The sequence below is a fragment of the Thalassophryne amazonica genome, chromosome 12 (genome assembly GCF_902500255.1).
Source record: "Thalassophryne amazonica chromosome 12, fThaAma1.1, whole genome shotgun sequence".
Classification (NCBI taxonomy): domain Eukaryota; kingdom Metazoa; phylum Chordata; class Actinopteri; order Batrachoidiformes; family Batrachoididae; genus Thalassophryne; species Thalassophryne amazonica.
The window spans coordinates 100,069,319-100,084,754 of NC_047114.1; the positions used below are offsets into that span (position 1 = coordinate 100,069,319).

The following is a 15,436-nucleotide window of genomic DNA, read 5'->3' on the forward strand; positions in this document are numbered from 1 at the left end:
AACATTGAGGACAAAAAGTGGGACCTCCACACTTAGTGTATATATATACATATATGTAAGTATGTATGTATGTGTGTGTGTGTGTGTGTGTGTGTGTGTGTCGGTTCGGTTTCGGTATGCATTTTTCCAAAAAAAAACAAAAACAAAAAATAACTACTATTTTAACTCCCTTTATTTTGCTCATAGGCAAAAATAAATACAACTTTTTGTATCACACAAATTCCAGTAGGCTACGACTGTGGTAAAACATGTACTGTATAAAGTGTAAGTTAAACATAAAATGTCAATTGTAAAATTTCCTCTCAACCTTGACTCCTCTTTCACTGGTATAACACTCAAATAGGCTATGACTGTTGTACATAACAAAACGTACTGTATAAAATGTAAACCTAACACTTTCAAATGAGAAATGTTCTCAGCCTTGACTCGCACTTAGCCTATTTTAAATAAAGATAACACACAGTCACACTTGGCCTATTTTAAATAAACATAATACTTCCATATAGGCTATATTACAAAAGTGAAGTGCAACAGGGCAGGCTGAGGCTGCTGTAAAGTGCATCAATTAGCTATCAGCATTCTCTTCTATGGTGAGATTCTTCTGTAAGAATATCAGCTTGTCCACATTCTCTGCAGAAAGACGTGAGCGGCTTGCACCAACAATGTCCCCTGCAGTGGAGAAAATTCTCTCACTTGCGACTGAGGTTGCGGGGACACAGAGGTGACGTTGTGCAACTTTTGCGATGTGGGGGTACTTTGCCTTGTTTGTCTTCCACCACATAAGAGGATCAGCATCAACATCAATGCAGTCTGTATATCTGTATGAGCTAACTTCATCCTCCACTATCAGAGAAAGGGGCCTGACCTGTTCTGTTGTTTTAAACACCTCTCCAAACAGTTCTGCCATGGCTGTCTTCTTGGGTGGAGAGGATGGATTTCGTTCCTGCGTGGACGGGTGTACCTCTGCTTGACTCTGCAAAAATGATAACACTGTTTCAATAACAGTCATTCACATGCATTTTTGTCAATAAAAACAATCCAATTTTTGCAATCATAAAATCACAAACAAAACATCACTACCTGTGGTTCATGCTGCAGGATGTCTGTGGTGAGATCCCTGTAGACTCTGATACGAGAGGGTTCATCAAGGGAAGGTAGAGACTTAAACCTGGGATCCAGTGCTGTGGCTTTTAGGAGGTAGTTTTGGAGATCGGGGTCTGTGTACCTGTTTTCCAGGTCTTGTTTGATGGCTGCTTTGGCTTCTTGGATTGTTTGGAGGTCCTTGTCTTCTGGTGCCATGGATTTGAGAATCATTTCCTTCAGGTGGGGGTTGTTTCACTGCTCATGAGAGCTGTCACCATCTTCCTTGGGTTCAGTAGTTTGATTAGTTGTTCTGCCATTTTTTGTTCATCATCACTCAGCATTGCTATGTCCTTGTTGACACTCTTCAGACTTTTGTCAAGTAATGCAGCGTAGATGGCAGGCTGCTGTTCTACATACCGTTCCAGCATATCATGAATTGTATTCCACCTAGTTGTTACATCGTGGATTAACTTGTGTGGTTTCAACTCTAGCATCTCCTGTTTCACTGTCAGTGCATGATTCGCCGTTGTGCTTTTGTGAAAGAAAGTAACAGCTTTCCTCACTTTTCCTAGCAGGCGGGACACGGCGTTGTGTGACACTGCCTTCTTGGCAGCCAGGTTGACTGTATACACAAAGCAGCCTATCTGTGGTCCCAGCCCCTCTGTTTCACGGACTGCATTCACTATGTTAGAGGCATTGTCGGTGGTGACTGGAATTGTCATATTTGTCCGCTCCAACTTCCACTCAGTCACTACCTTTTTCAACTCGTGAGATAAATTGGTGCTTGTGTGGCTTTCATAGATTGGTCGAGTTTGCAGGACTGCGCTCTTCATTTTCCAGTCTGACTCTGACGTAGTGAACTGTGACAGTGAGGTAACTCTCTGTCGCCCTCAAAGTCCAACTGTCTGTGGTTAGTGCGAAGTTTTGCATTTTCGCCAATTCATCTTCTACACTTTTTCGCGTCGTTTCATATATGGCAGGAATTACAGTGTCGGAGAAATGAGTGCGGGAGGGAACAACATAGCGGGGGTCGAGCGTTTTCATTAAGTGACAATCCTTCGTCTCCAACCACTGAAAAAGGCTGCAAATCTTTCGCAATGAACATCCCCACTGCATGGGTTATTTTCTTGTTCTTCTCTGAATTGCTGCTATATGTCCGTCGAAAAACATCTCTGATATTGCTCTGTTTGCTCTTTCCCTGGTTTAGTTACCTGCCGGTATCGGCTTGTGTGCCTGGCGGCCGTTGTTTACACTTTTTTTAGCGGCAGAAACTTTGATTAAACACAGCTCTCAGGGACTTGTTTGTCGATATGCCTGACCAGTGTGTCGCAGCATATTGCACAAACACAAGGGCGAAAGGTTTTAGCCTTTTCAAGTCCAGGCAGATTGATCGAAAGCCGCGGTGTTGTGTGATGCACGAAATGTCCGGCTGCCGCGCTCGCACACACACATTTGCTCCCAACAGCAGACACTTTTCCTCTACCGTCAGCCCCAAATAATATGTTCACAATAATCTTGAAATGGTCAAGGAACTTACGTAGTAAACATGGCGGCGGCATGTTCACTGTTGTTTTCGGCGATCTTTTCTTGAAACTTTTGCCGTTTATTTCCTATTCTTTTGTGAAAATAACGTAACTAAACACGGATGAATGCAATGCCAGGCACTCGAAAACAGCAAAAACCCAAAGGTTATGATGGTGGTCCGCAAGTAATAGCTACACTGTCGCGGCTCCGGAACAATAACAAAGGCGGTAAACAGACGCTCGAATCGAAAATGCTATAATTAGAGTGTTATAAACAGCAGCAACAAAAATCAAAGCCTCCCTTACCATTCCGTATTCTGCAGCCTTTCAAAATCCATCGGAATTGGCGCGTCTCTTGCCTCTGCTTCGGCTCCGCCATAAACACCGTTGGCATTATTTTCGCTGCCAGAATGCTCTTGGTTTGAATGTTCGTCCGAAAGATACGGCTCCAATCTGTAGGGTCTAATCACTGCTGCGACAATCTCAGGATCCAAGTCAGAAATAATCCACACTTGAAGAGGAGTCAGAAAAGTTCTTGATCTCGTCACTGTTCATGCTGAGGTCCATCTGTTCCTGTTGTCAATCTAACAGACAAAGACGGGACTCTACATTCTGTGACGTCACAGCATCACGTGACCGCTGATGGAACGCTGCCAGCGCGCTTTCCAAGAAACACACTTTTGAGAAACTGTACAAACTTTATTTCTCAGTAATAATAATTAAAACGACTTTCAACTTACTATACTGTATGGATATTTTGATATTTATATCAGTTTTACCTAATTTTTTAGGTGTCATATCCACTTTAAATGAAGATGGTGCTTCTTCAAACTTTTCTCTCTCTCCTCCGCTCGCCATGTTTTTTTCTTCACATAACTTGACTCTGTCAGCTTCAGTTACAGGGAGGTGGAGCAGAGCAGTGATTGGATAATTCGCTTGCGGGGAGGGGTTTTCTGCAGGCGCGAGCAAATGTCAACAAATCCATTCTCTGGCAGTAAGAAATTCGTGTCAGTGGCAATACCGAAAAATTGCAATTCATAATGGCGTATTGAACCGTGCATAGCGAACCATACGGTTGGGTATTAGATTGAGAACCGTTGCACCCCTAATATATACACAGTGAGGAAAAAGTATTTGCACACCCTGCGGTTTTGCATGTTCTCCCACTTAGAAATCATATAGGGGTCTGAAATTTTCATCTTAGGTGCATGTCCACTGTGAGAGACATAATCTAAAAAAAAAAAAAATCCCCCCCCAAAAAATCCAGAAATCACAATGTATGATTTTTTTTTATTTAATAATTTATTTGTATGTTACTGCTGCAAATAAGTATTTGAACACCTGTGAAAATCAATGTTAATATTTGGTACAGTAGCCTTTGTTTGCAATTACAGAGGTCAAACGTTTCCTGTAGTTTTTCACCAGGTTTTCACACACTGCAGCAGGGATTTTGGTCCACTCCTCCATACAGATCTTCTCTAGATCTTTCAGGTTTGGAGTTTCAGCTCCCTCCAAAGATTTTCTGTTGAGTTCAGGTCTGGAGACTGGCCAGGCCACTCCAGGACCTTGAAATGCTTCTTACGGAGCCCCTCCTTAGTTGCCCTGGCTGTGTGTTTGGGGTCATTGTCATGCTGGAAGACCCAGCCATGACCCATCTTCAATGCTCTTACTGAGGGAAGAAGGTTGTTTGCCAAAATCTTGCAATACATGACCCCATCCATCCTCCCTTCAATACGGTGCAGTCATCCTGTCCCCTTTGCAGAAGAGCACCCCCAGAGTATGATGTTTCCACCCCCATGCTTCACGGTTGGGATGGTTTTCTTGGGGTTGTTCTCATCCTCTAAACATGGTAAGTGGAGTTGATTCCAAAAAGCTCTATTCTGGTCTCATCTGACCACATGACCTTCTCCCATGCCTCCTCTGCATCATCCAGATGGTCACTGGTGAACTTCAAACGGGCCTGGGCATGTGCTGGCTTGAGCAGGGGGACCTTGCTGCCCTGCGGGATTTTAAACCATGACAGCATCATGTGTTACAAATGTAATCTTTGTGACTGTGGTCCCAGCTCTCTTCAGGTCATTGACCAGGTCCTCCTGTGTAGTTCTGAGTTTTCTCAGAATCATCCTTACCCCACAAAGTGAGATCTTGCATGGAATCCCAGACCGAGGGAGATTGACAGTCATCTTGTGTTTCTTCCACTTTCTAATAAATAATCATAACAGTTGTTGTCTTCTACCAAGCTGCTTGCCTGTTGTCCTGTAGTCCATCCCAGCCTTGTGCAGGTCTACAGTTTTGTCCCTGGTGTCCTCAGACAGCTCTTTGGTCTTGGCTATGGTGGACAGGTTGGAGTGTGATTGATTGAGTGTGTGAACAGGTGTCTTTTATACAGGTAACAAGTTCAAACAGGTGCAGTTAATACAGGTAAAGAGTGCAGAATAAGAGGGCTTCTTAAAGAAAAATGAACAGGTCTGTGAGAGTCAGAATTCTTGTTGGTTGGTAGATGTTCAAATACTTATTTGCAGCAGTAACATACAAATAAATTATTTAAAAAATCATACATTGTGATTTCTGGATTTTTTTTAGATTATGTCTCTCACAGTGGACATGCACCTAAGATGAAAATTCCAGACCCCTCCATGATTTCTCAGTGGGAGAACTTGCAAAATCGCAGGGTGTTCAAATACTTATTTTCCTCACTGTAGATATAAATAAAAAAATTTCAGCTCATTGTCAGTTCAATCCAAGCCTTTATTTTTAATCTTGTTTCTTTTCTTCATCAGCACGTTACCGTAACCAGACTAGCCAAGCGGAGTCTTACTACCGACATGCAGCCCAGCTGGTCCCCTCAAACGGTGAGTCGCTGTTCATAGACGCTATTTTCTTCTGTGATCATTTTGAACAGGGTTGTTCTCATTAATGATATCAGATTTCATCTCTCGAAATACATGTTTTAGAAAACTAGAGTACTATACGTATTACTACACCAACGGTGGAAGCTGACATTTGGCAAAATTTTAAAATGCAGTGTGTGCGTGTGTGTGTGTGTGTGTGTGTGTGTGTGTGTGTGTGTGTGTGTGTGTGTGTGTGTGTGGGCGCATTTAATTAAAATTTTTCTTGCCGCTCTCCTTATGGATATTACTGAACAGTTAATTTACTAAAGAGTTGCGTGTGTTAAAATACGCATAAAGTAAACACTATAATACTCGCAAAAAAAAGGTCCAGACTGATTTTCCAAGAGTGTGTACTGAGGATTACTTCTGTCACATGCAGGCAAAGGCTCATATTGTCCATTGTGCTTGCTTGCCGTAATGATTATGCAATTTGGGGTTTGTCCACTCAAGTGCACAAAATTGTGGGAGGGAACATGCAAATATGTGGCGCATGCACTTGCAGTGAGGTTTATCAGGGTCAAAGGGAAGTTTAGCAGGTGTGTTTAATACCTTGGGTCTGACTTATTGTACTTGACAGACTGCTGTTCCAGCAGCAGAGAGGCCCCGCCTCCTTGTACACAGAGTAAAAACAAACCAAAAAAAACCCTATTTATCTTAAATATCAGGCATACGAGGTCTGTTAGAAAACTATCCGACCTTTTTATTTTTTGCAAAAACCATATGGATTTGAATCACGTGTGATTGCATCAGCCAAGCTTGAACCTTCGTGCGCATACGTGAGTTTTTTCACGCCTGTCGGTTGCGTCATTCGCCTGTGAGCAGGCTTTGAGTGAGCAGTGGTCCACCCCCCTTGTCAGATTTTCATTGTGAGGAAAATGTCTGAAAGATTTGGAGCTTTGCTGCATCAAATTTTTCCATGAACTGTGCGAGACAGCCAGGTGGAAACCATTCGGAAGATTCAGATGACTTTCAGGGACGATTCTATGGGAATCACACAGATTAAGGAGTGTTACAACCGGTTTAAAGACGGCGCACAATGGCAGAGGGCGCGCCGCGCTCCGAGCGACGATCGACGGGCTGAAACGACCAGATGATTTCCAAACTGAACGCTGTATTGATCCAGGACATCATCTGACTACTACAGAAATGGCAGAAGAGGTGGACATACCACTTTTTCGGCACATTCCACTGTTACAGGAGTTTTTGTCATGGAAAGACGTGCGGAGGAATTCGCCACGGAGCCGCTAATGGCGCGGGACAAAAGCACCTCCGTGTTTGTCTCACAGGACATGTTGTAACATGCCCAGCTCTTGCACCATTCGGAAGACTCAGATGGCTTTCGGTGGCTTTCAGTCGTGTGACTATCTGAGAAATTGTGGACGAGCTGGACATGCCACAACATGTCCTGTGAGGCTTCATCACGGAGTTGCTTTTTGTCCCGCGCCATGAGCAGCTCCGTCCCGACGCGCAAATTCCTCCGCACGTCTTTTCATGACAAAAACTCCTGTAACAGTGGAATGTGCCGAAAAAGTGGTATGTCCACTTCTTCTGCCATTTCTGTAGTAGTCAGATGACGTCCTGGATCAATACAGCATTCAGTTTGGAAATGATCTGGTCATTTCAGCCTGTCGATCGTCGCTCGGAGCACGGCGCGCCCTCCGCCATTGTGCGCCGTCTTTAAACCGGTTGTAACACTCCTTAATCTGTGTGATCTCCATAGAATCGTCCCTGAAAGTCATCTGAATCTTCCGAATGGTTTCCACCTGGCTGTCTCTCACAGTTAATGGAAAAATTTGATGCAGCAAAGCTCCAAATCGTTCAGACATTTTCCTCACAATGAAAATCTGACGAGGGGGGTGGACCACTGCTCACTCAAAGCCTGCTCACAGGCGAATGACGCAACCGATAGGCGTGAAAAAACTCACGCATGCACACGAAGGTTCAAGCTTGGCTGATGCAATCACACGTGATTCAAATCCATATGGTTTTTGCAAAAAATAAAAAGGTCGGATAGCTTTCTAACAGACCTCGTATGCCTGATATTTAAGATAAATAGGGTTTTTTTGGTTTGTTTTTTACTCTGTGTACAAGGAGGTGGGGCCTCTCTGCTGCTGGAACAGCAGTCTGTCAAGTACAGGTGTGAAAAAACTCACGCATGCTCACGAAGGTTCACGCTTGGCTGATGCAATCACACAATTCAAATCCATATAGTTTTTGCAAAAAATAAAAAGGTCGGATAGTTTTCTAACAGACCTCGTATTTGAGCAGGCGTGTCTGGGATGGTGTTGACCTGAGTCTTCTCTGTGTTCTCTCAGGTCAACCTTATAACCAGCTGGCCATCCTGGCCTCTTCCAAAGGTGACCACCTGACCACCATCTTCTACTACTGTCGCAGCATCGCTGTCAAGTTTCCCTTCCCAGCAGCCTCCACCAACCTGCAGAAAGCACTGAGCAAAGCTCTAGAGAGGTAAAATCAGACCTGTCCGCACCACTCACCCCTCAGCCTCAGTGTAACCATGGCAACAATACTGCTATGCCTCCTGCCAGTTTACTGAGTGTTGGAGGTAAACTAACGTGGGGTCTGACTAATTGCAGGCTGGTTTTCAGGCTGTTGTTGACTGTATGTTTTTTGTGTTGAGTTGACATGTTTGTCCCGTGTCCATGTGGACGGTCTGGGAGTTCTCAGCAGGTGCTGGCGGTCTAAAGACCTACAGGTTAACTTCTGACTGTGTGTAGGTTAAGAGTTTTTTATCGTCATGTGCACAGTAAAAACAGGCAGTTATACCACATAATGAAATTCTTACTGTTTGTTCTCCCTCGAAAATTTACATGTAGGAAGTTCACATCAAATGATTTGTAAAAATGAAAGAAAACACATTATAAAATGCACATTATTAGACAGAAGAATGTATTATATACACTATTTAAAGGATGTACAGTTAGAGCATGTGCAGATGTACAGTTTATGCAGTATTAAAGCAATTTTGTGCAACATTGTGTACTTTTTGCGGTATTCCTGCTGTGCAGGACTTGTAAGGTGCATGGATGCATAAAAAATGAACAGAGCTGTTCTAATAAATACTTAGATGATGATAATAATAATGAAGAGGAGACCAGCCCATTCAAGGAGGCTGGGGAGGTGATGGTCTAGTGGTTGAGGTGTTGGGCTTGAGACCAGAGGATCTTTGGTTTAGGTCCCAGCCTGACTGGGAAATCACTAAGGGCCCTTGGGCAAGGTATTTAATCCCCCATTGCTCCCGGTGTGTAGTGAGCACCTTGTTTGGCAGCACCCTCACATCGGGGTGAATCTAAATGCAGTCCATTTACCATTTTATGAGGAGGAGAATGACAGTGAAATAAGAGTCAGTCAGGTGGTGGAGGGATCATTGTGTCAGAGTTACTGAGAAACCTAATGGCCTGTGGGTAGAAGCTGTTCCCCAGCCTAGTAGTCCTGGGCCTCAGACTCCTGGAGCATTTGCCTGATGGTTGGAGTGTGAGGAGTGAGTGTTAGCGATGTGTGTGCAACTCCACATTACATGGAGAAATGTGGCAGGGGTGGGATTTGAACTCGGAACCTTCTGAACTGAAACCAAGCGCATTAACCACTTGGCCACCACCCCTGCTGTATATAACTTTGAAAAATCAATAATAAATATATATATATCTGTGTCATCACAGAGACATTCCACATCCATTAAGTGGCAATAAACAACTGACGTGGGTTAAAACAGCGTAACAGCTGTTGTAACCCACGTCAGTTTTTTTTTTTAATTAAGGGATTATTCAACATTAATTCTCTGTTAAAAAGTTCCTTATAGAGACTGACAGTTTTGACGTTTGAGAGAGTCTACAAGCTTAATACTGATTATATATTCTTCACAATCAGCCAGAAGTCCGTCTAAATGGGGGTTAAAACACCGCCTGCTACACACGCGCGCGCGCACACACACACACACACACACACACACACACACACGCACAGACATTCTCAAAGTAAAAAAGTACTTTCATTTTTTTTTTTCTTCAATTCTTTTTTATTGAAGACACAGGTAATAAAATACAGTACATTGTTAAATACAATGTCTTTCTCTTTTCTTCTTTTTTTCCCCCTCTTATTACAGTAATTGTACAAAGTTACACAAATGTAAAATATCACCTGTTATGTGCATCCTTTTTTATGATGGCTTAACTGAAACAGAACAAGTAGAACAAAACAAAACAAACCCACCCCATCTCAGCTCGTCAGTAATAACACTGATTGCTCTACATTACAAAATATATATAAATATATACATCTATACAGAATAGGCTGTTTATTTACACGTACGAGGGCTGTCAATAAAGTAACGGTCCTTTTTATTTTTTTCAAAAACTATATGGATTTCATTCATATGTTTTTACGTCAGACATGCTTGAACCCTCGTGCGCATGCGTGAGTTTTTCCACGCCTGTCGGTGACGTCATTCGCCTGTGAGCACTCCTTGTGGGAGGAGTCGTCCAGCCCCTCGTCGGAATTCCTTTGTCTAAGAAGTTGCTGAGAGACTGGCGCGTTGTTTGATCAAAATTTTTTCTAAACCTGTGAGACACATCGAAGTGGACACGGTTCGAAAAATTAAGCTGGTTTTCAGTGAAAATTTTAACGGCTGATGAGAGATTTTGAGGTGATTCTGTCGCTTTAAGGACTTCCCACGGTGCGAGACGTCGCTCAGCGCTCTCAGCCGCCGTCGTCAGCCTGTTCAAGCTGAAAACCTCCACATTTCAGGCTCTATTGATCCAGGACGTCGTGAGAGAACAGAGAAGTTTCAGAAGAAGTCGGTTTCAGCATTTTATCCGGATATTCCACTGTTAAAGGAGATTTTTTTAATGAAAGACGTGCGGACAGGTCCGCGCGTCGGGACGCAGCCGACGCGGTGCGGCGGCACAGGAAAAACACCTCCGTGTTGATAACCATTTGTAAAATCCAGGCGGCTTTTGATGGCTTTCAGTGGAGTGAGTATATGAGAAATTGTTTAACAGCAGGACATGTTCCAACTTGTCCTTAAGGCTTCCAACAGAGGTGTTTTTCCTGTGGGGGAGCGTCGCGGCGGCTGTGTCCCGACGCGCGGACCCGTCCGCACGTCTTTCATTAAAAAAATCTCCTTTAACAGTGGAATATCCGGATAAAATGCTGAAACCGACTTCTTCTGAAACTTCTCTGTTCTCTCACAACGTCCTGGATCAATAGAACCTGAAATGTGGAGGTTTTCAGCTTGAACAGGCTGACGCCGCCGCCTGAGAGCGCTGCGCGACGTCTCGCACCGTGGGAAGTCCTTAAAGCGACAGAATCACCTCAAAATCTCTCATCAGCCGTTAAAATTTTCACTGAAAACCAGCTTAATTTTTCGAACCGTGTCCACTTCGATGTGTCTCACAGGTTTAGAAAAAATTTTGATCAAACAAAGCGCCAGTCTCTCAGCAACTTCTCAGACAAAGGAATTCCGACGAGGGGCTGGACGACTCCTCCCATAAGGAGTGCTCACAGGCGAATGACGTCACCGACAGGCGTGGAAAAACTCACGCATGCGCACGAGGGTTCAAGCATGTCTGACGTAAAAACATATGAATGAAATCCATATAGTTTTTGAAAAAAATAAAAAGGACCGTTACTTTATTGACAGCCCTCGTATACATGTGTCATGTCCAGGCATTGGCAGACGTTCAGTCTGGTAGCACAAGCAGATCTGAAAAGTAACTAATAAAGCATTGCCATGTTTGGAAAAATTTGTCAGTGCATCCTCTTAAAGTGTATTTTGTCTTTTCAAGTTTTAAGAAACACATAACATCTTTTAGCCATTGAGAAAAAGAAGGACATTTTGCAGATTTCCAAAGTAGTATTATTAAACGTCTTGCAATTAGAGAGGTAAAGGCTATAATATCTTTCTGCAGGGAGGTCAATGCGATTGAAGAATCAGTGATACCAAATATGGCAATCAAAGGACTGGGCCTTAAGTTTACACCCAGAATTGTTTTCATAGTAGTGAATTTACTAGACCAAAAACTATATAGAGAGGGACATTGAAAAAACATATGACTAAGGTGGCAAGGAGAGTCCTTACATCTGTTACATTTGTCTTTGGTTTCGGGAAATATTTCAGATAGTCTTGACTTGGATAAATGTACCCTGTATAAAACTTTAAGTTGTATAAGACTAAGACGGGCACATGAGGTGGTTCGTATTCTATCAATGGATTTGTCCCAAAGTTCCTCATTTATAATGATCCCCAACTCCTTTTCCCATGCGCGCTTGATTTTCAGACTAGATTGATCATTTGAAGACAATATAAAATCATATATTTTTGAGATATGTCCTTTTTGGTGTATATTGTGCGATAACACAGTTTCCCAGGACTGTGTTGGAGGAGCAGTAGGAAAATTAGGAAAAAGATTTGAAACAAAGTTACGTATCTGAAAGTAGCGAAATAAATGACTTCCAGGCAAAGTATGTTTAGCAGAAAGATTAGCAAAACTATCAAATATCCCAGATGTATATAGGTCTTTAATTTGCTTGATGCCCTTATCATACCAAATTGAGTAACTCGAGTCAGATAGTGATGGAGGAAATAAGTGATTATTGTTCAATGGGCCCTGCGATGAGGCAGATACCCATCCAAAACGGCGTCTAAATTGATACCAAATCTTAAGTGTATTGAGTACCACTTTATCAGTATAGAAAGATAGTTTTGTAGGAATAGAGGAAAAGATCAAAGCTGAAAGAGATGAACCACTACAGGATAAGTGTTCTAGTCTGCAACATGGGGATGTTGTAGATTTTAACAAGTAGCAAAGTTTATGAATGTGAGCTGCCCAGTAGTACGATTGGAAACTGGGTAGTGCAAGACCACCACCAAGTCTACACCTTTGCAACAATGATTTCTGCACTCTAGGAGGTTTCCCATTCCAAATAAAATCACTAATTATCTTGTCCAATGTGTCAAGGAAATTCTTAGGCAGAAAACTTGGAATCATCTGGAATAAGAAAAGAAATCTAGGCAAAACATTAATTTTAATCACATTAATCTTGCCAATAAGGGATAATGGGAGATAATGCCATTTCTGAAAGTCAGACTTAACTTTTATAATAAGAGGGGTATAATTAGCAGATACTAAAGAAGAAAAAGAACGAGTAATGTTTATGCCTAAATACTTAAACCCTAAAGGGCTAAATTTAAAAGGAACATTGTTTTGTTGAAGGTTGCAAGCAGCATGGTTAATTGGAAAACATTCACTCTTTTTGAAATTTAATTTATACCCCGAAAAGGAGCTAAAATTATTCAGAATACTCAAAACAGTTGGAATAGTGATGGCATGGTCAGTTACATACAGTAGCAAGTCATCAGCATATAATGACAGTTTGTATTGGATATTATTTCGCATTATCCCTTTAAATAATGGAGAAGCCCTTAATGTGATTGACAGCGGCTCAATTGCAAAGGCAAAAAGCAGAGGCGAGAGAGGGCAACCCTGACGTGTTCCGCGGCCCAGGGTGAAGTAATCAGAGTAAATGTTGTTGGTATGTATACTAGCTCTGGGTGATGAATATAAGAGACGGATCCATGCGATTAATCTCTTACCAAACCCAAATTTAGACAAAGCTGCAAACAAGCATTCCCACTCCACCCTATCAAAAGCCTTCTCCGCATCGAGAGAAATGACCAACTCTGGTTTGTCTGATGTGTGTTTTGAGTATATGATATTTAATAATAAGCGAGTGTTGAAAAATAATTGATGCGACTTTATAAAACCATTTTGCTCATTGGAAATAATGGAGGGGAGTACATTTTCCATGCGGGATGCAATAGCTTTAGCTAACACCTTAACATCAGAATTTAACAATGATAAGGGCCTATAGGACCCACAGAGTGTGGGATCTTTGTCCTTCTTATGGATTAACGTGATAGTGGGTTGCGTGAGCGTGGGTGGTAAACAACTGTTCTCCAGTGATTCATTAAACATGGCCAAGAGCAGTGGTCCCAATTTTTCAGCAAACGTTTTGTAAAATTCAATTGGAATGCCGTCAGGTCCGGGTGACTTATTTGATTGTAATGCTTTGATTGAATTTAAAATTTCAGTGTTAGTGAGTGGGGAATCCAGACTCTTAGCAATGTCAGGATCAACCACTGGATTATTAGGGTCTCTGAAAAATTCATCCATTTTGGTATTGGCAGGGGGGGGATTCTGATTTGTATAATGAAAAAGAAAATGATTTAAAGGTGTTATTGATTTCAACAGGGTCAGAATCAAGTGTCTTGGGCATTTCTTATACTAGATATACTACGAGAAGTAGTTTGTCGTTTTAGCTGATGAGCCAAAAGACGATTGGCCTTATTGCCATACTCATAATATGTACCGCGAGTTTGTAATAGTAAGCGCTCTGCTTCGCTAGTGGTTAAAAGGTCAAACTCTGTTTGCAAATCCAAACGCTGTTTATGAAGTTCTGGAGACGGGTTCCTGGCATATCTTTGATCAATATCGGCTATAGCAGTGGTTAATTCGTTTATTCTAAATCAGATTTTTTTCTTTGATAAGGCATTATAGTAAATTATTTGACCCCTAAGATAACATTTGCGTGTCTACCATATCAGTGAATGCGAAGTAGAATTAGTTTGATTAAACAAAAGGAACTCATCGATCGAGTTAGAGATGAAATCACAAAATGCCTTATCTGCCAAAAGAAGTGAATTAAACCTCCATCGAGGTGGAGTGTGCATTTGGGTGTTAAATTGAATGTCTAATAACAGTGGTGCATGATCAGATATTGTTATACTCAAATAATCTGATGAGAGTACAAATGGATTTAAAGTTCTATCAATAAAAAAAAAAGGTCGATTCTGGAGAAAGAATGATGCACTTGGGAAAAAAATGAGTACTTCCGACCTGCAGGGTTAAGAGATCTCCATGGGTCGATAAGGCCATTGTGTTTCATGAAATCAGAAAATACTTGTGCCATAGCTGATAATGTTGTAGTGCGCGGGTTTGATCGGTCCAAATTTGGATTAAAAACACTATTCAGATCGGCAGCAAAGATGATAGAATGAGTATTCAAAAAGGGGAGGCTACTTAACAGTCTATTCGCAAAGGCGGTGGCATCAAAATTCGGAGCATATGCATTAACTAATAAAACATTTTTCCCCATCAAAGTACCAGCAACTATTAGAAATCTACCTTGTCTGTCGTCTATAACCTTAGTGGAGAAGAATTGTACATTTTTATGAATCAATATAGCAACTCCTCTCGCTTTTGAATTGAAGTCAGAATGAAAAATCTGATTCACCCAAGGACAGCGCAATCTGTGATGGTCATCATTTGCAAGATGCGTCTCCTGTAAGAACACTATAGAAGGCCTCTGACGTTTCAGATGAGAGAACACCTTTGAGCTCTTGACAGGGTTGCCCATCCCTCTAACATTCCAACTTATAAATCTGCAAGGTGTACCAAGCCCAGACATAGTAGAATTTAAGGTGGTACTAGCCATTTGACCAAATAACATAGAGCTGAGATGGCCCCCCTCCCCCCAATTCCCCTAAAAAGCAAAAAAAACACCCAAAGTCCCCCAAAAACCTTTGAACTGTGGAGACAGCAGTGTAAATGACATAAAGACAAAACATGCTCACAAAGTGTGAGCACTTCAGAGTCAACTAAACTATTCCTAGAAGCAAAAATTAGAGCCAATTAGCTAAAAAACAGAGTGAAGGGACTCCCACCAAACACAGATCTTAAAAGTAAAATGCGCATTGTAAGAACACCCTAATGTTACAAAGACTATGATTTAAAATTATATGAGCACCACAAATTGTACATTTACATATGTATCAATAATTGTGAACAACAAAATTTCAATGTTAATGAAAGTCTGTATTGTTAATCAGTCTTGTATCAACTAACAATCAAAATAAAAAGAAGT

At 41.8% G+C, this 15,436-nt stretch overlaps 1 protein-coding gene across 3 annotated transcripts in view; it reads left to right on the top strand.

Annotated features, from left to right (window-relative positions):
• The window catches only part of smg7 (SMG7 nonsense mediated mRNA decay factor), a 72,872-nt gene that overhangs the window by 25,938 nt on the left and 31,498 nt on the right, over positions 1–15,436 (top strand). For all 3 annotated transcript variants that reach the window (XM_034182658.1, XM_034182660.1, XM_034182659.1), the window contains exons 6-7: positions 5,387–5,458; positions 7,813–7,963. In XM_034182658.1, the coding sequence (XP_034038549.1) occupies positions 5,387–5,458; positions 7,813–7,963 (223 nt within the window). The remainder of the gene's footprint in view (positions 1–5,386; positions 5,459–7,812; positions 7,964–15,436) is intronic.